At 48.5% G+C, this 20,104-nt stretch overlaps 1 protein-coding gene across 1 annotated transcript in view; it reads left to right on the forward strand.

Moving 5' to 3' along the window:
- The window catches only part of SLC25A25 (solute carrier family 25 member 25), a 43,444-nt gene that overhangs the window by 16,908 nt on the left and 6,432 nt on the right, over positions 1–20,104 (forward strand). Inside the window, 2 exon segments of the mRNA NM_001164510.1 lie at positions 19,566–19,692; positions 19,773–19,860. Of these exon segments, the coding sequence (NP_001157982.1) occupies positions 19,566–19,692; positions 19,773–19,860 (215 nt within the window).

Here is a 20,104-nt window from a genome sequence, read left to right on the forward strand (position 1 = left end):
AAGATACAAGCAGAAATAAATGATATAGAAACAAGGAAAACCACCGAAAAGACCAATGAAAATAAATGCTGGTTCTTTGAAAAGATCAACAAAATTGATAAACTCTTAGCCAGATTCATCAAGAAAAAGAGGACTCAAACCAATAAAATTAGAAATGAAAAAGGAGAAGTTACAATGGACATCACAGAAATACAAAGGACATAAGAGACTACCACAAGCAACTATATGCCAATAAAATGGACAACCTAGAAAAAATGGGCAAATTCTTAGAAAAGTACAAACTTCCAAGACTAAACCAAAATGCAATAGAAAAGATGAATGGACCAATCACAATAACTGAAATCGAAACTGTGATTTAAAAACTTCCAACAGGAGTTCTTGTCATGGCTCAGTGGTTAACGAATCCAACTAGGAACCATAAGGTTTCGGGTTTGATCCCTGCCCTTGCTCAGTGGGTTAAGGATCCAGCATTGCCATGAGCTGTGGTGTAGATCCCAGATGCGGCTCGGATCTGGTGTTGCTGTGGCTCTGGTGTAGGCTGGTGACTACAGCTCCAATTAGACCCCTAGCCTGGGAATCTCCATGTGCCGCAGGAGTGGCCCTAGAAAAGACCAAATTAATTAATTAATTAATTAATTTAAAAAACAAAAACCAAAAAACTTCCAACAAATAAAAGTCCAAGACCAGATGGCTTCACAGGCAGATTCTGTCAATCACTTTGAGAAGAGCAAAAACCTATCCTTCTGAAACTATTCCAAAAAATTACAGAGGAAGGAACACTCCCAAACTCATTCTATGAGGCCACCATCACCCTGACACCAAAACCAAACAAAGCACAAAAAAAGAAAATCACAGGCCAATATCATTGATGAACATAGATACAAAAATCCTCAACAAGATATTAGCAAGCCAAATCCAAGACATTAAAAGGATTGTACATCATCATCAAGTGGGATTTATCCCAGAGATGCAAGGATTCTTCAATATCTGCAAATCAGTGTGATACACCATATTAACAAACTGAAGGATAAAAACCACATGATCCTCTCAATAGATGCAGAAAAAGCTTTTGGCAAAATCCAGCACCCATTTCTGATAAAAACCCTCCAGAAAGTGAGCATAGAGGGAAGCTACCTCAACATAATAAAGGCCATATATGGCAGACCCCCAGTTAACATCATTCTCAGTGGTGAAAAGGGAAAGAATTCCCACTGAGATCAGAAACAAGACAGGGATGTCCACTCTCACCTCTACTGTTCAACATAGTTTTGGAAGTCCTGGCCACAGCAATCAGATAAGAAAAAGAAATAAAAGGAATTCAAATTGGAAAGGAAGAAGTAAAATTATCACTCTTTGCAGATGACATGATACTATACTTAGAAAATCCAAAAGGTGCTACCAGAAAACTGTTAGATCTCATCAATGAATTTGGCAAAGTTGCCAAAATTAATACACAGAAATCGACTGCATTTCTATATACTAACAACGAAAGACAGAAAGAGAAATTAGGGAAACAATCCCATTTACCATCACATCAAAAAAAGAAAAAGAAAATAAAACCTGGAGTTCCATCGTGGCGCAGTGGTTAACGAATCCGACTAGGAACCATGAGGTTGCGGGTTCGATCCCTGCCCTATGCTCAGTGGGTTAACGATCCGGCGTTGCCGTGAGCTGTGGTGTAGGTTGCAGACACGGCTCGGATCCTGCGTTGCTGTGGCTCTGGCATAGGCCGGTGGCTACAGCTCCGATTCAACCCCTAGCCTGGGAACCTCCATATGCCGCGGGAGCGGCCCAAGAACAACAAACAACAAAAAAGACAAAAGACAAAAGACAAAAAGAAAAAAAAGAAAAAACCCAAAAAACAAACCAAAAAACCCACTTAGGAATAAACCTACCTAAAGAGACAAAAGACCTGTACTCTGAAAACTATAAGATGCTGATGAAAGAAATCAAAGATGACACAAACAGATGGAAAGACACACCATGCTCTGAGATTGGAAGAATCAATATTATCAAAATGACTCTACAAGGCAATCTATAGATTCATTGTAATCCCTACCAAATTACCAAGGACATAGTTCACTGAACTAGAACAAAATATTTTAAAATTTGTGTGGAAACACAAAAAAACCTAGAATAGCCAAAGCCATCCTGCGAAAGAAAAATGGAGCTGGAGGATCGGCCTCCCTGACTTCAGGCTATACTACAAAGCTACAGTCATCAAAACTGTATGGATACTGGCACAGAAATATATGTCAGTGGAATAGGATAGAGAGCCCAGAATTAAATCCACACACCTACAGTCATCTAATCTATGACAAAGGAGGCAAGAGTATACAATGGAGAAAAGACAGTCCCTACAATAAGTGGTGCTGGGAAAACTGGATGGCTACATGTAAAAGAATGAAATTAGAGCACTTCCTAATACCATACACAAAAATAAACTCAAAATGAATTAAAGACCTAACTATAAGACTGGTTACTCTAAAACTCTTAGAAGAAAACATATGCCAAACACTCTCTGACATAAACCACAGCAATATCTTCTTAGACCCACCACCTAAAGTAATGACAATAACAACAAAAATAAACAAATGGGACCTAGTTAAACTGAAAAGTTTTTGCACAGCAAAGGAAACCCTAAACGAAGCAAAAAGCCTACAGAATGGGAGAATATCTTTGCAAATGAGGTGACTGACAAGGAATTAATCTCCAAAATTTATAAACACCTCCTGCCTCTCAATACCAAAAAAACAAACAACACCATCAAAAAATGGGCAGAAGATCTAAACAGTCAGTTCTCCAAAGAAGACACACAGATGACAAAAAAAAAAAAAAAAAAAGCACATGAAAAGATGTTCAACATCATTCATTATTAGAGAAATGCAAATCAAAACCACTATGAGGTACCACTTTACACCAGCCAGAATGGCCATCATCAAAAAGTCTACAAACAATAAATGCTGGAGAGGGTGTGGAGAAAAGGGCACCCTATTACACTGCTGGTGGGATTGTAAATTGGTACAACCACTGTGGAAAGCAGTATGGAGATTCCTCAGAAAACTAAACATAGAACTACCATTTGACCCAGCAATCCCACTCCTGGGCATCTATCCAGAGGAAACCATGACTCGAAAAGACACATGGACTCCAATGTTCATTGCAGCCCTGTATACAATAGCCAAGACATGGAAACAACCTAAATGTCCATCGACAGAGGAGTGGATCAAGAAGATGTGGTACATATACACAGTGGAATATTACTCAGCCATTCAAAGCAAAGAAATACTGGCATTTGCAGCAACATGGATGGACCTAGAAATTATCGTGCTAAGTGAAGTTAGACAGCGAGACACCACTGTCATATGCTATCACTTACACGTGGAATCTAAAAAAAGGAGAGACTGAACTTCTTTGCAGAACAGATACTGACTCACAGACTTTGAAAAACTTATGGTTTCCAAAGGAGACAGTTTAGGGGTGGGAGGAATGGGCTGGGGTTTGGGATGGAAATGCTATAAAATTGGGTTGCGATGATCGTTGTACAGCTATGAATGTAATAAAATTCGTTGAATTAAATAAACTGTCACTGTTGTTGTTTTTTTTGTTTTGTTTTTTTGCTTTTTAGGGCCACACCTAGGGCATGTGGGGGTTCCCAGGCTAAGGGTTGAATCAGAGCTATACCGCTGGCCCATGCCACAGTCACATCAACTCGGAATCCGAGCCGCGTCTGTGACCTACCTACACCATAGCTCCCTGCAACGCTGGATCCTTAACCCACTGATCGAGGCCAGGGATCAAACCCGCAACCTCACAATTCCTCGTCGGATTCCTTTCCACTGCACCACAGCAGGAACTCCATGTCACTTATCTCGGAAAGAGATTTAAATAGTCAGAAAAAAGTTCTGTCCACCCACATAATCACCGTTTCTAGCTCCTCATTGCTTTCATTCCGTTCTTTATCCGGCATCATTTTCCTTCTGTCTCAAGGACTCCTTTATCATTTCTTAAAATGCAGATGTGCGGGCAATAATTCTCTCAGCTTGTGTATGTCTGAAAAGTCTTTATTTTGCCTTCCTTTCCGAAGGTATTTACCTAGGTATAAAATTCTGGATTAAACAGGCACTTGAAAAATGGGCAACATCACTAATTATTAGAGAAGCAAATCAAAACTACAATGAGTACCTCACACCAGTCAAAATGACCATGATTCAAAAAAGTCTACATGGAGTTCCTGTCGTAGTGCAGTGGTTAACGAATCCGACTAGGAACCATGAGGTTGCGGGTTCGATCCCTAGCCTCGCTCAGTGGATTGGGGATCCGGTGTTGCTGTGGCTGTGGTGTAGGCCGGAGGCAACAGCTCCGATTAGACCCCTAGCCTGGGAACCGCCATATGCCGACGGTGCAGCCCTAAAAAGCAAAAAAATAAAAAAATAAGTAAAATAAAAATTAAAAAGTCTACAAATAACAAATGCTGGGGAGGCTGTGGAGAAAAGGGAACCCTCCTACATGGTCGGTAGGAATGTAAGTTGGTGCAGCCACTACGGAAAACAGTATGAAGTTTCCTCAGAAAACTAAGGATAAAGTTACTATGTGACCCAGCAATCCCACTCGTGGGCATATGCTCATATAAAAAACTAATTCAAAAAAATCCAGGCACCCCTATGTTCATTGCCGCACTGTTCCAATATCCAAGACATGGAAACAACCTAAATGTCCATCGAAAGATGAATGGATATAGAAGATGCGGTATAAATGTATAACAGAGCTGGTACAAATGTACTAGCTCATTAAAAAAGAGCAAAATAATGTCATTTGCAGCAACATAAGTGGAACTAGAGATTATCATTCTAAGTGAAATAAGTCAAAAGAGAAAGACGGGTGCCAGATGATATCATCTATATGTGGAATCTAAAATATGACAAGGGAGTTCCCGTCGTGGCACAGCGGAAACGAATCGGACTAAGGACCATGAGGTTGCAGGTTCGATCCCTGGCCTTCCTCAGTGGGTTAAGGATCCAGCATTGCCGTGAGTTGTGGTGTAGATCGCAGACGCGGCTCGGATCTGGCGTTGCTGTGACTGTGGTGTAGGCCGGCAGCTGTAGCTCTGATTAGATCCCTGGCCTGGGAATCTCCATGTGCTGTGGGTGCGGCCCTGAAAAGCAATAAAATATGCGATGAACCTATCTACAAAGACAGAACCACAGACAAGAAGAACAGACTTGTGGTTGCCAAGGGGGAGGGGGTTTGGCCTGGGAACTTCCATGTGCCACAGGTGCAGCCCCAAAAAGCAAAAAAAAAAAAAAGTGTATATGTATAACTGAATCATTTTGCTGTACAGCAGAAGTTAACAGTGTAAATCAACTATACTTCAATTAAAAAATAAAATAAAATTCTGGGTTAACAGTTTCTGATAGAAAGCCCCCTGTCATTCTTATTCTGGTTCTTCTGTAAGTAATGGGTCTTTTTCTAAAGGTGCTTTTAAGATTTTCCTCTTTACCTCTGGTTTTTAGAAATTTAATTGTGATGTGCCTGGGTGTAGTTTCCTTTTTGTTTTGTTTTGATATTTCTTTTTTCTTTTTTTTTTTTTTTTGGCTTTTTTTTTTTTTTGCCTTTTGTAGGGCCACTCCCGCGGCATATGGAGGTTCCTTTAATGGGCTTCTCCACACCCCAGACCTGAGTTATAAACTCAGGAGGGTTCCAGCCAAGATGGAGTGACAGGAGTCAATTCACCACGAAAGGTCCAGACAAAATATCTGAAACAATGGTTTTCAAGACACTGGACCTAGTTAGGCAATGAGGGACAGTGGCTCCTGAGCTTTCTCATCAAACGAGCACCTCAGTTGCCCCAGCTTCCCACCTGGAGTTTCCAGGCTACAGTGCAGAGTGGATACCCAGCAGCACTCAGCAGTCTCGCTGGGAGGTGGGACAGCTAGTTTGCAGAGCAGAGTAGCAGAGAGGACGGAGTTGCACAGAGCAAGCTCTGGAGCTCTGCTGAGGCCCCCAGGAGTCACAGCACGTGAGTGTGAGCTAAGTGCCTGAGGGTGGAGAAGGAATCAGCCAAAGGTATCACAGGGCTAAGAATAGTTCCTGTTCCCACCAGCTGGAGTGGAAAACCGTATAACACAGGGAGGTTCAGGAAGGGTTCTCAGAGGGTTTTGCCTCAATAATGGGGCAAAACTGGCTGGAGACTAAATGCTGTTCTGACCTGACCAACAAAGCTTTAATAAACCGGCCCCGAAAAAGCCAAACTGTCTCCCAATACCACATCCCAGAAAAAAGCTCAAGAATATTTAGGGGAGTTTCCGTTGTGGCTCAGCAGTAAAGAACCCGGCTAGGATTCATGAGGATGCAGGTTTGATCCCTGATCTCGCTCGGTGGGTTAAGGATCTGTCATTGCCATGAGCTATGGTATAGGTCGCAGACACGGTCTGGATCTGGCATGGCCATGGCTGTGGTGTAGGCTGACAGCTGTCGCTCTGATTCGACCCCTAGTCTGGGAACCTCCATATGCCACAGGTATGGCCCTAAAAAGCAAGCAAGCAAGCAAACAAACAAAAAGAATATTTATAGGAATACAAAAATATCCAAGATAAAATCCCATTAAAAAATCAACATCAGGGGAGTTCCCGTCGTGGCACAGTGGTTAACAAATCCGACTAGGAACCATGAGGTTGCGGGTTCGGTCCCTGCCCTTGCTCAGTGGGTTAACGATCCGGCGTTGCCGTGAGCTGTGGTGTAGGTCGCAGATGCGGCTCGGATCCCGCGTTGCTGTGGCTCTGGCGTAGGCCGGTGGCTGCAGCTCCGATTCAACCCCTAGCCTGGGAACCTCCATATGCCGCAGGAGCGGCCCAAGAAACAAGAAATAGCAACAACAACAACAAAAAAGACAAAAAAGACAAAAAAAAAAAAAATCAACATCAATGCAAAGAAGCTGGACAGGATGACCCATAATGAAAAGAGAAATTCATCCACTGAAACCGACCTGGAAATGATTACATGTGATAGATTAGTACCCAAGGATATTACAAGTCATAACTGTATCCCATATGTTCCAGAAGGATCTAGCACCTTAAAGAGATACACTGTAGATCTAGATAAAAACTTACAATGTCTGAGACAAAAAACACACACCGGATGGTTTTAATAGATCAGACAACTCAGAAGAAAAGATTCATGAATCTGAAGACCCAGCAAGAGAAACTTGCCAAAATGAAATGCAGAGAGAAAAGACAAAACAACGCCAAAAAATGAACACAGCATCAGTGAGCTGTGGGACAACCACTAATAGACTCATTAGTTAAGTTCATGGAAGTGGGAACAGAAAAAATATTTTTTTTTTTTTTTTTTTTTTTTTTTTTTTTTTTGTCTTTTTGCTATTTCTTGGGCCGCTCCCACGGCATATGGAGGTTCCCAGGCTAGGGGTCGAATCGGAGTTGTAGCCACCGGCCTACGCCAGAGCCACAGCAACGTGGGATCCGAGCCGCGTCTGCAACCTACACCACAGCTCACGGCAACGCCGGATCGTTAACCCACTGAGCAAGGGCAGGGACCGAACCCGCAACCTCATGGTTCCTAGTCGGATTCGTTAACCACTGCGCCACGACGGGAACTCCCAGAAAAAATATTTAAAGAAATAATGGCCAGACTTTTCCTAAATTTGTTGAAACCTACAGGTTCAAGAAGTTCAATCCCAGGATAAGAAATATCAAAACAGGAGTTCCCACCACGGCGCAGTAGTTAATGAATCTGACTAGGAACCATGAAGTTGCAGGTTCGATCCCTGGCCTTGCTCAGTGGGTTAAGGATCCAGTGTTGCTGTGACTGTGTAGATCGCAGACACGGCTCGGATCCAGAGTTGCTGTGGCTCTGGTGTAGGCTGGTGGCTACAGCTCCAGTTAGACCCCCTAGCCTGGGAACCTCCATATGCCGCGGGAGTGGCCCTACAAAAGGCAAAAAAAAAAAAAAAGCCAAAAAAAAAAAGAAAAAAGAAATATCAAAACAAAACAAAAAGGTTAAGGATCCGGCGTTGCTGTGAACTGTGGTATAGTTCGAAGACGTGGCTTGGATCTGGTGTTGCTGTGGCTCTGGCTGTAGCTCCAATGAGACCCCAAGCCTGGGAATCTCCATATGCCTCCATATGCCTCAGTGCACCATCCCTAAAAAACAAAAAAACAAAAAAAAAAGGTAATATGTTCTGTTCTGAGAGCATCATACATTATTTATTTTAGTCTTTAACAGACTCTATGAAGTAATAATACGGCCCTATTCCTATCCCCTTTTTGCACATAAGGATGTTAAAGCCCAGAGAACTAAAGTAACTTGACCAAGATCACACAGCTAGTGACGTCCAGGATTGAAGCTGGGCAACTGGCTCCAAAGACTAGACATTTAATCAACACACAGAACTGCTTCTAGATGCAGTTGCTCTGTATATCTAATGAGAGGGCAACTGAGGCGGGCTCCTCAGCTTTCAAACAAGCAGAGCCATCTTGCTTTTCCCTTCTCGTGTTTTCTTCTTAAATAATTGTTGTATACCACACATTCGTCTAATGAGATATTTTCAAGTCATTCCATCATGGTAGTTATAGAGCTGCCTTTTTTTCGCAACTGCCTAGGGCTCATGTATGGTTAATTTACAATCTACTCTCCTTTTAAAAACCTTTAAAATTATTTCAAAACTTGTGCTATTATAAACCAGGCTGCCAAAAATATCCTTCTATTTTATCACATGTCTATATCACATATATATCATGTATGTGAATGTAATTTCCCACATGTGCCAGTATATCTGCAGGTTTAATCACTAAAAGGAGAATTGCTATGTCAGAGGGTTTGTGCATGTGACATGTAGGTAGCTGTGACTAAATTGCTCTCCAGAGAGGTTGTACTGATTTATATACTGTCATAGCAGCTATAAGGGCGTATTTTCCCATCCTCTCCCCCAAGCAGTTTTGTGGGGGGTTTTTTTCTGTTTATTATTTTATTTTTTTGTGATTTTTTTCTATTATAGTTAATTTACCCCGACACAGTCTATTAAACTTTTTCCTTGCTGTTTGTCTTTAAAATGATGCTTATGAGCACTGTATGGAGGGATTACCTTCCTCACTGCATTTGTCTGCTAGTAAATTAAGAAACAAGTGGCCACAGATTAACTCCCTTTCATTTATGATCATTTACTCCGCTCAGTCTACAGACTTCATCTCTGCCTGGTCCTGGGCACTAGGCGTAGACCCAACGATTTGTGAGTTGGCCCCCGTCCCCAGCAGCTGGTCACGTACAGGGAGACACGGAGAAACGTCTATGATATGGCGTGTATTACGCTACACACAGTTGCAGAGAATGGGATGATGGAACAAGGAAAAGTGTTGCTGGATGTCTTAGTAAGTGTTGCCAGCATCTCTTTCGATCGCGTTGAACTAACTGGATGAGGAACGTTGTCCCGGAAACCGCCAGGTGGAGCGGAGGAAGTTGGGCTCCTGCCCACCAGCCCGTTCAAGGTGGATCCTGGGAGCCTGGGACGCTCCTCTGGAGGTTGCCGCGGGCACCTCCCTGCAGAACTGCCGGCCGCATGCAGGGAATCGGCCGGTTGTGATTGGAGGGACGTTGCTGGTGGGGATAATGAACTCGGTAGTGTCGGCAGAGGTGATTGGCCGCGCCCTGCTGCAGTGAGAATGCGGGCTGGATGCTCGCTCCTCGCCTGCGTGCGGATCGTTAGTTGAGCGGGGACAGCTGAATAACTGGGAGCTTGGAGTGGCTTCTGCCTCGGGGAGAGGTCCGTCGGGCTGCTGCTTTTGCCTTTTTGAAAAAAGCCAAACGTTTGATCACGGTCCGCCTGCAAAAGTGAGTTTTCATTGAAGAAGCTCCAGCGGCTCTCTCGTTTGTTTCCAGCAAGCCGGCGGGGCTCTCAGAGCGAGCTGCTTCTCAGGCTGGGCACGACAGCAGTGCCAGCCCATTTGAGAAGGCAGGCAGCGGCCCCTGCATGCGGAGCCGCCAGCCTTCCAACTCCCCAGGCTAGTCTTCCAAGCGGCTGGGTAGCCAGAGACCCTTGGTATTGTGGTCACATCCCTCCTCAAAAGTGATCGGTCACCGTCGGCGCCGTGGGGAGGAAGCCGTGATGTTGCAGATGCTGTGGCATTTTCTGTCTAGCCTTCTCCCGAGGGCCGGGTGCCAAGGCTCCAGAGAGGGGAGCGGTAATGAAGTCAGAGGCAGCCCGGCTCCAGCTCGGGGAGACCAGATGCCAAGCTTTTTGGGGAAACAGGACGGAAGGGCTGAGGCTGCGGAAAAGAGACCCACCATCTTGCTGGTGGTCGGACCTGCAGATCAGTTTCCTAAGGTAATGTCACCCTCGAGAGGGCCTCCTAGTTTAGCGGCTGACCTACTAGAATCGTTTTCCTGGAAGAAGCTGGAGTGTGGGGAGAAAGAGTGTGGATGAGTTTGGCACCGGGGGCTGGGGAGAAGGGCTTAGACAGTGAAGAAGCCCAACTCCAGTCCAGCATCTCTGTGGCGCTGCACAAGCTTTATTACCCTATCCTGACCACTTCAGTGTGGCCAGTTGAGGAAGGAAGATTAACTGCAAGAGAAGATACCTTAGGATTTGTCACTTTGGCCCCAGAAAGCCATTTGAGTAGTTATGCTGCAAGCCACACGGGAAGTCCCAGAAAGCCATTTGAAAGGAAGGGACAGACAGTTACAATGTGTCTTAGGGCTCCCTTGTCCTGTTTGAACAAGGGAGGGACCACAGAGCCCAGCGGGGACAGAGTGAACCTTCAAAGGTGAACCCAGCTTCAGGGAGGTGGGGAGGAACAGGCTGTCCTGCCTCCTGGAGGTCCCGTCTTAGCTGTAGGCCTGAGAGGAACGGAGCGAGGGGGCAGAGCTGAGGCTGGAGTCTTAGTGTGCGGAGGCCAGGATTCCTTGTGGGCCCGCAGGCCGGCCGAGTGCCAGGGCCTCCCATCCATCTCTGTGTCCTGAGCCGTGGGTTATGTCAGCTGATCCTCCCAAGAGCCAGGCTAAGAGGTAGTGCCCCCATTTCAGGGATGAGGAAACTGAGGTGCCGAAAGGCTAAGTAATTTGCCCGGGAGTAAACAGAGTCAACAGAAGGGGTAGAAGTGAGATTTCACTCCAGGCTACCCGGAGCTTTGCCCTGTCCTGCCTCGCCTTCTCTGAAGAAAGCCGTTTTTAATGAGACCAGTTGCGTCCTCGGGATTAGAGCGAAAGGCTGTCTTGCTGAGATTTCTCCTGCCTGCGGTAGGAATACCTTGTTCACCTCCTGAGCCTCAGTTATTCTGAATCTCTTCTCCTCTCTCCGGATAAAAATCCACTGGAAAAAGGAAGGAGATGCTGCCCTGTGTGGGGCACACAGTAGCATCCAAAAAAGGTTCTGCTGCATTGAAGAAAGAAATGTTCATTTCTGCTTTGCTAAGTGGGAGGGACTTTTGATGCAGCACATTTGGCAGTGGTTTCAGGTTAAGCCCTGAGCAGAATCCTTAGTCTGTGACAGGCTCGTCCTGGGCGGCAGGGGTCTCGGCGTCTCTGCTGTGCCTGAGCTGTGCTTTGGTGGGCGTCATTTTCCATCATTTTAGAGGAGCTCAGAAGCGGCCGTGGCTCTGTCTGTTGTGAGGAACTTTTATCTCCAGACCTACTGTCCTTAAGGCCAAGGGACCAAGGAATTGGCTCGCTCCCTTTTCAGTTCACCTACTTTTGACATTAATCATTAACTGCTCCATTTCCCAGACACACCGACTTGGCATCTCTTACCAGCGCCCCCACCCCGAGCTGGCATCAGGACTCTGTGTTCGGAACAGCTTCTTTCCTGCCGACAGAGCAGGGAGCAGGGCAAGGTGAACCTGAGACCCACACCTCTCGCCGGCACTTCTCCCCACAAGTGAGATGGAGCAGCTGGCTGGGGGTGGGGGAACCCCCAAGAGGGAGATGGGTCAGCCGGTTTGGTTTGTAGCAAGCAGGAAAGAAAACACGTCTGGGTGTGTGGACTCTTTCAAAGCAGAGAAACCAAGAGTGGCAACAGAGTGTTTCAGCAGCGTGTGTCCTTTGCCAGTGAAGGCAGGGGTTGGGGTTTGCGATCGGCGGGGCCAGTGGGGCCTGGCCTCGCCACTTCTTTCAGGAAGAGGCTGCCACAGCCTCATGGAAACCTCAGTGAGACTTTGGTTCTCAGGCTTCTTGGTTTCCCAGCAGCGCTACTTTGTTTGACTCTCGCTTCCCTCTTTTAAATATGTCTGCTAGTGAGTCAGGCTCCCGCAAGCTTTTATTCTAGGAACTGTTCCAGTTTCCCCCTTTATCTTTGTCTTACAGTTGCCCTGCAGTTGGAGAAGAAAGCCATTAGTCTGGAGTGGGAGGTACCCTCGGCGGCATTCAAGCTTTCAAATCCTGAGGGGCCGTCTTCTCAGAAGCTCAGAGAATTTTGCTCATTGTGTGTCTAATTGCCAAGTGCAGGCAGGTTTCATTGGAAACCGGCTCCACTGGGCTGTCATGGCAACCTGATCATCAAATGACACCGCGGCCACAGCAGCAAATGAGGTTCGCGAGCCTTATGGGTGGGTGGGGCTAGAACAGCCCGATGCTGGCGGCAAGGCTCCTTCACGCATGAACATTTTTGGCTTCGTCTGAGTCATTGGGGAAGGGAGGGGGGATACTTTGTGAGCTAATGCTTCACTCCCAAAGGTATTCTACCTGCCCCGTTCTTACTCACGGTATTCCAGTCCTTACAGGAAGCACCGGTTTCTTTGGCACAAGGCAGCGTGGTAGCACAAGGAAGGCGTGTGGGCCGGGGCGGGGGGGGCATTGGCAGATCAGAGGGTGAGAAGATGCTCGGGAGAGGAACAGCCACCTAGCAGATGAGGGAAACCGAATACCACTGGCTCGGACGGGACCTGGAGTGGTGGCCCTTGATTCCCGCCCCCAGCTACAGGAATGGACATCGGGAGAAAGGAAACAGGAGTAGATCCGGGTCACAGAATTAGAACAGGTAAAGGGAGCAAAGGAGACGTGTAGATGGCAGGAGGGGGAGAGAGAGAACATTACACAAGGATCCAGAAGTGCCTGGAGCTGGTGTGAAGCATCAGGGAGGGAACCCGAGCCCTGCTTTATTCTTCTTCCTTATTTGTATTTCCCACGTATGTGTTCAGCGTGTAACAGACTCGGTTTTTTTATGGTATTGTTCTATAGCTAAGGCGAGGGCTACACTTGCTCCTGACTCCTGCCACCTTCCCACATGAGGGAGTGCGCATGTAATTCTCAGGGTCTGGCTGACCAGCGTCCTTTGGAAACTGAATTCTAAAATCTCTTGTTGGCAGACTCCGGTTCGGGTGCTGTTTTAAGCGGCTTTTGAAACAAGAGTCGGGCCCTGGGTGAGCCTCAGCCCACTGCCAACTGGCTCTGGGGCCTGGGCAAACCGGGGTAGGAGCTCCTGGTCTATTTGATCATCTCAGATGACCCCAGGGCCCCTCTGGGGCCCAGTGTCTGTAATTCCAGGGGTGGAGCTGTTGCCTTAGACACCAGATGCCCGGAGATTGGCTCAACTGACAAGTTCCAGTTTCCTTTTTTTTTTCTTTTTCTTTTTTTTTTTTTGGCTTTTTAGGGCCGTATCCTCAGCATATGAAGGTTCCCAGGCTAGGGGTCAAATCGGAGCTCTAGCCACAGGCCTACACCACAGCCACAGCAACGCAGGATCCGAGCCGCGTCTGTGACCTACTGCACAGCTCACGGCAATGCAGGATCCTTAACCCACTGATCGAGGCCCAGGATCAAACCCGAGTCCTCATGGATCCTAGTCAGATTCATAAACCACTGAGCCACGCTGGGAACTCCCAAGTTCCATTTTCTGTGTGAGAACGGAGTTCTGCATGACCTGTGCAGCTCAGGTGGGTGGATGGTTTAAATAAATAAGAACATACGCCAGTTTACGTGTGTCCAGTGAAGATGACAGTTGCAAAAGAAAATGCGTTGGAGCCCTCTTTTTTTCCTACGATTTGTAACATCAGGGTAGAATTAACAAATGTGTGCAGAACTTTCCAGAGAATGTTTCCTGACACTGTGACCTCATTGGCCTATAGCGTCATGCGCCTCTGTTATAATCAAAGAGATTCTGTTCTGTTTTTTCTAGAAGATAGTTGCCCATGTTAGATAAAACGTTCATAATTTTTTGTTGTCTCCTGAATATTGATTTCACTTTCATTTGGCATCGTTTCCAAATCTCTTCTCAGATTTGTCTTGTAAATACATCCCCCCAAAGAACCCCCCAAACCCTCAATAGCACAATGAAGTTTACCAGAATTATTTGAAATCTATAGTTTATTGGGAAATGAGCATCTCCAGTTGAACAACGTATTTATTCAGTCAAAACATTTGCCAGTTTGAGTTGGAAGGACTCGAGTGATCATTGGAAAGAGAGACACGTCAACAGATCTGTGTCATTTTTGTTTCAGAAGCACACGTGAATATTTAACACAGGAAGTTCAGCAAAGTTCAGCTCTTTTACTTAGAAATGTGGATTTCCTTTTTTTTTTTTTTTTTTTTATTTCCTTTAAACTAAAAATAGTAATATATTGTCCATTGAGGTGGATTAAAGTACCCTGCAGACTCTCTTCGCAGACCCTTGGGGAAAAAAAGCAACGGAGGGGTCCTCATCAAGGGTGATTGTGTTTGTTTCTCGGGGTCTCAGAGGCCTGCCGAGGTCATTCAGAAACTGCTTCTGTCAAGTACCTTCCATGAGCAAGGCAAGGGCTCTTTGCAGGCAAGGAGGCACTAAGGTTCTGCCTTCAAGGACCCCAAGCGTAGAGATAGGAGGTATGTAACAATAGCCCCAAGGCAGAACGTTCTGGATTTGGGTGGCTTAAGAGGCAGCTGAGTGTCCGGGGTTTCGGGGGAGGCTGAGCCGGAATCTGCCTGGATAATCCTGAGCTGCCTCTGGGTACCTCGTGGGATCCACCCTGGTGGATGGAAGAAACGGGGCAAGACCTGTTTTTACAGACTCGTTATCAGGTCTCTCTTAGAAAGGCCGAGATATTGTATATGCTGTTAAAATCCGTCTCATAATGACGCACAGAGGCATCAGTATCTTACTGTCAAAACCTTTTTCCAGTTCTTAACTAAAAGCTTCTTAGTGAACGCAGAAAAGTACTTTGGTGGGTCCCCCCACGATGCCCATCCGTTTTCACCCATCCTGGTCGTGAGGTTTTGTCTATATTAGGAAGTGGCTGTAAGAGGAACAGGGCGAGATGGATTCCTTTTTCGTCTCTGTGACGTCGTCGTCCTCTCTTCTCTGCAGCAGGAACCTGACACTTTCCGGGGGAGGAATGAGGTGGAGGTGGCGGGCTGGCCCTTACATAAAGATCAGATCTTGACGGCCCAGGGCCTGAGGTTTTCTCTCATCCTCACCTAAACAGGACAGTTTAGGGCGGTGTTGCTCAGTAAACCTTCCATGATGATAGAGATGTATATGGGGAATTTGTGTGGCTGTTGAGTATCTCAAATATGGCCATGTGACAAAGGAAATGAATTTTTTTTTTTTTTTTTTTTTTTTTTTTTGTCTTTTTGCCATTTCTTGGGCCGCTCTTGCGGCATACGGAGGTTCCCAGGCCAGGGGTCTAATCGGAGCTGCAGCCACTGGCCTACACCAGAGCCACAGCAACTCGGGATCCGAGCCACGTCTGTGACCTACACCACAGCTCACAGCAACGCCGGATCTTTACTCCACTGAGCAAGGCCAGGGATCGAACCCGCAACCTTATGGTTCCTAGTCGGATTTGTTAACCACTGTGCCACGACGGGAACTCCGAAATGAATTTTTCCTTTCATTTACTTTTGTATTATTATTTTATTTATTTATTTATTTATTTATTTATTTATTTATTTATTTATTTTGGTCATGCCCACGGCATGCAGAAGTTCCCTGACCAGGGATCGAACCTGCACCACCGCTGTGGCAATACTGAATCCTTAACCTGCTAGGCCACCAGGGAACTCCCTAGTTTCCTTTAATTGTAATCCATTTAAAGTTGAAAAACTTTTGTATGGAGCAGCACAGTTCTAGGCCAGAAAGCTACAATCCCCTGAACTTCTGAGTGTTCTGAGTGGACATGGCCACAAAGACTAGGTCTGAGGGACTTAAGTGAGGCCCGGGGTTGACCCCAGATTGGTGCTGCTGAGGAGCCCCCCCCTCCCCCCCCCCCCCCCCCCCCCCCCGCACAATGACCTTTGGCCTAGCATGTCCTCTTCCCACCCCTCCAATGTCAGCCCCTTGGCTCTTGTGGGGTCCCCAGGTGGCACCTTCAGGGGAAGGGGTGCTTATGGGCAAGGTGGCATGAGAAAGATCCCTAGAGCCAGCTGAAACAGTCTAGAAGGCCCTGTGGCCCAGGCAGCTGAGTCCAGGGCTCAGCCGGCTCGGCGCGGGGGGGGGGGGGGGGCAGCCCCCCGGGGGGGCAGCCCCCCTGCAGTTGAATGACCCCTTCCAGCCACTTCCAGGACGCACCCCCTACTCCCGACCCCACCAGCTTCTCCCGTCATGGCTAAACCACCCGACCCGTGAGCACTGAGTCGATCCTCCATCCACTTCTCTTTCTGTTGGGAATGATTTACTAAGGGGAGAAACCACTACTGTGTGACGCGTTTGGGGACCTTGTGGAAGAAAAACAAAACAAGCCAAAGGCTCTGTTTATTTGCAGGGGTTGGCAGCTAGAGGGTAAAGGTTTGGGGCAGGATCCCCAGGCAGGACCGGATGCGCCGCCTGCCTCCGAAGGGTTAACTGGGGAGCAGGTGACGTCAGTCCTGATCCCTCCGCACTCGGCCGGCCGCCTCCACCTCCTCGCGGGGGCCTGTGCTCATTGGCTGCGGGCGGGAAGTACAGTGAGCGACTTTTTTCAATTAAGTAAAAGGGCAGGGCTCAGGCAGCCAATGACAGCCGTGCCCCGGCATATCCTGGGCAAGTGTGCCGGGCTGGGCAGCATTCCCCCGTGCGCACGCCGCCTGAACCGGCTCCCGCCAGCATGCTTTGCCTGTGCCTGTATGTGCCCCTCATGGGGAAGCTCAGACCGAGTTCCAGTACTTCGAGTCCAAGGGGCTTCCCGCCGAGCTGAAATCCATCTTCAAACTCAGTGTCTTTATCCCCTCCCAGGAGTTCTCCACCTTCCGCCAGTGGAAGCAGGTCTGTACGCCGCATCAGGGTGGGCCGAGGGAATGGATGAGCCGGGGGAGAGGGTCCTGCCGCCTCTCGTGTCCCCACTGTTTCTGAACGTGCCAGGTTTTTTTTCCCGCAGCTGTCGCGTGGCGAGAGCCGGCTGAAGGGCTACGTCAAGGGCGTGACTGGCTCTCATGTGACTTCCCAGAAAGGCTGGAATTACAGGGAAGGCATTTGTGGGAGATGGAGAGGAATTCTTTTGCGGAGAGGCGGGTTCTGAGGAGTGTGGGGCCAGGATGTGGGGGCACGGGTCTGGCTGCTGTGGGGCTCTTTCTGAGCTGGGGGGCAGAGAGGCCAGCGGGGAGGCTCCTTGTTGGAGCCCCAGGAGTTGGAACCGTGGCTTCGGAGGTTGGAGGTGACAGGGCTGTGCCCTAGGTGAAACCAACCAAGGGGCAGGAGTGGGGCAGCCTTCCCTGGCGTCTCTCTGGAGTAGGAGGCAGCAGAAATCATCACTGCTTTAAGTTGGGGAGACAGCTAGAGTCTGTGGGGGTGGCCTGCCTCCTAAAGGACACCCTGACTTTTCTGTTAATCAGACCCTGTGCGGTCCCCCCCAGTGCTCCTGATGGCAGTGCAGCTCAGATGGTATCCCTGGGGCGGGGGCAGGGAGGGCGATTTGGGTCCTAGGAGGGAGATAGGTCTGAGGGAGAAGCACAGACTTGGAAGATCTGAAATCAGCTGCATGAGCACATGCTTGGGTTGTCTGTATCAGGGGCACCCACCCCAACAAGGCCCATGGATGGCGTTGGTGGCAGAGCAACCTGGATACCCACAAGCTTCACGCCTAGTGTTCGCCTCCTCCCTAAATGACATGCAGATTCAATTTCCGCCCCATCATAAATCTAGGGTGGTAACCTATACGTAATCGGTGTCATTCTTGGCGGAGCACAAGTGTCTGTGTCTGCAGGCAGTTAGCTGGTAGAACATGTACCAGCATCTGTCTCACATTCCAGCCCCACCCCCCAGGTGGCTCTTTGGACCATGTTAGGTGACACGGGATCTGGAGAGCACCAGCTAGCCAGGGGTCCATCCGTTTCCAAACCCAGTGGCTCAGAAGACAGTGAAACCCACACTGGTTTGTGGAGAGTGAATGTGTGTCTCGCAAAGAGAGCTGGGCAACAGACGGAGGCTGTAACCCCTTCCTTAGGAGATTTTCGGTCCTAGGTTTTGGGGTGTTGCTGGGTCAAAGTGACTCGTGTGTCCTTCACCTTCTTGAGATGAACGTCTAGAAAGGCAGCCACCTTCTAGGGAGGTGGCTCTGGAGTCCAACAGGCTTGGCCTGAATCCCGCCCACCACTTCCCTGGCTGTGTGACTTCGGATAAATTACTTAACCTGTCTGAGTGTCTGTTCCCGTCTCTGAAAAATGGGGGATATGATAGTCCCTACCTCCTAGAGCCATCTGCAAGGATTCAGCAGGTTACGAGAGGTAAAGCATTTAGCAGGGCCTGAGGCACAAGCCAGGTGCTTGCGCTTTTGTGGAAAACTTCCACTTGCTGAACATTCATGGCCGACTGCAGCTGCTGAACAAAGCTCACGGCCAAGGGCGGAGATTTTGGGAACCTCGCTGCCAAGGCACAGGGGCTCTTAAAGCCTCCCCGGATCACTGAACTAATCCTCCGGAGAGCTGCCCTGCTTCGCGGCTCCTGGTTCAGGAGCTGAGGTTGGTTGTAGCATCCCCAGCTCCCCTGGGATCAGAGACAGGCAGTGCCATGAAGCACAGACCCAAGAATAGTCCCCGGGCTCTTCGCACTTCTCTGTCCTACCAAGTTCTCTCTGGCAGTGTTTCTGCCAAGCAGGCATGGGCAGGGGCCAGCGCTGCCCGGTCCCTTCACCCTAGTCACCCAATTGTTCTTGGGCCAGTGCCACTTTTCGGGATCAAAAGAGCAAGCTGCGGTGTTTCAAGCGGAATCTGGAGCTCCAAGGCCACCCCGCGTTTGGGCAGAGAGCATGTGGGGCTGAGGCCTTGGCACCGGGACGGGGCAGCTGAGGAGCCACAGTTGGGCAGAGAGCATGTGGGGCTGAGGCCTGGCACCGGGACGGGGCAGCCAAGGAGCCGGGTGGCTGATCCAGTGGAATGAGTTAATCTTCAGAACACTGAACTAAGCCCACCCCATCAGCCTCTGGCTGGAGGGCTCCCTAAACCAAGGCTCCTTTCGGAGGCTCTCTTCCCTTTTTTGCTTCTGAGGGCAGCACACTGAGCTCTTGGCCGAGGTCTGGCCGGCCCTCGGAGGTCCACGTGGTGGCCTTGGAGTGGGGCGGGGGGACGTCTCAGGGCACGTGACCCGTGCACAGTTGTTTTCTGGGGACAGGGCCCCACGAGGGACGGGAGAAGCTGGTGCGTGAGCTCAAGGACGAAACCTCACTTCTGTTTTCTAGAAAATCGTACAAGCTGGCGACAAAGACCTCGACGGGCAGCTAGACTTTGAAGAGTTTGTCCATTATCTCCAAGATCACGAGAAGAAGCTGAGGCTGGTCTTCAAGAGTTTGGACAAAAAGAACGATGGTGAGCATTTGCCCGCGGCCGGCGGGGTCCCGGGTCTCTCCCCCAGCCTGGCCCCGGGCTCACAGCCCTTGTTGTTCCAGGACGCATCGATGCCCAAGAGATCATGCAGTCTCTGCGGGACCTGGGAGTCAAGATATCTGAACAGCAGGCAGAAAAAATTCTCAAGAGGTGAGTGCGTAGCCAGCCTCTGGGTCCGGTTTAACCAACGTGTGACGAAAGAAATGTTCCCGGCCTCCCTCCGCGCTGCCGTTCACTGTATTGACCCAGTTTCTGCGAACTTTGGCTTCTGGTGCTTGGAAGGGATGAATAAGTAACCCCTGCCAGAGGCCAGCCGCTCCCCGGGTTCCAGGGCAGCCCCAGAGTCCCAACCCACCTGGCAGGGCATCCAAGTGCCAGCGACCCGTGAAGCGAG

The sequence above is a fragment of the Sus scrofa genome, chromosome 1, assembly GCF_000003025.6.
Source record: "Sus scrofa isolate TJ Tabasco breed Duroc chromosome 1, Sscrofa11.1, whole genome shotgun sequence".
Lineage (NCBI taxonomy): Eukaryota > Metazoa > Chordata > Mammalia > Artiodactyla > Suidae > Sus > Sus scrofa.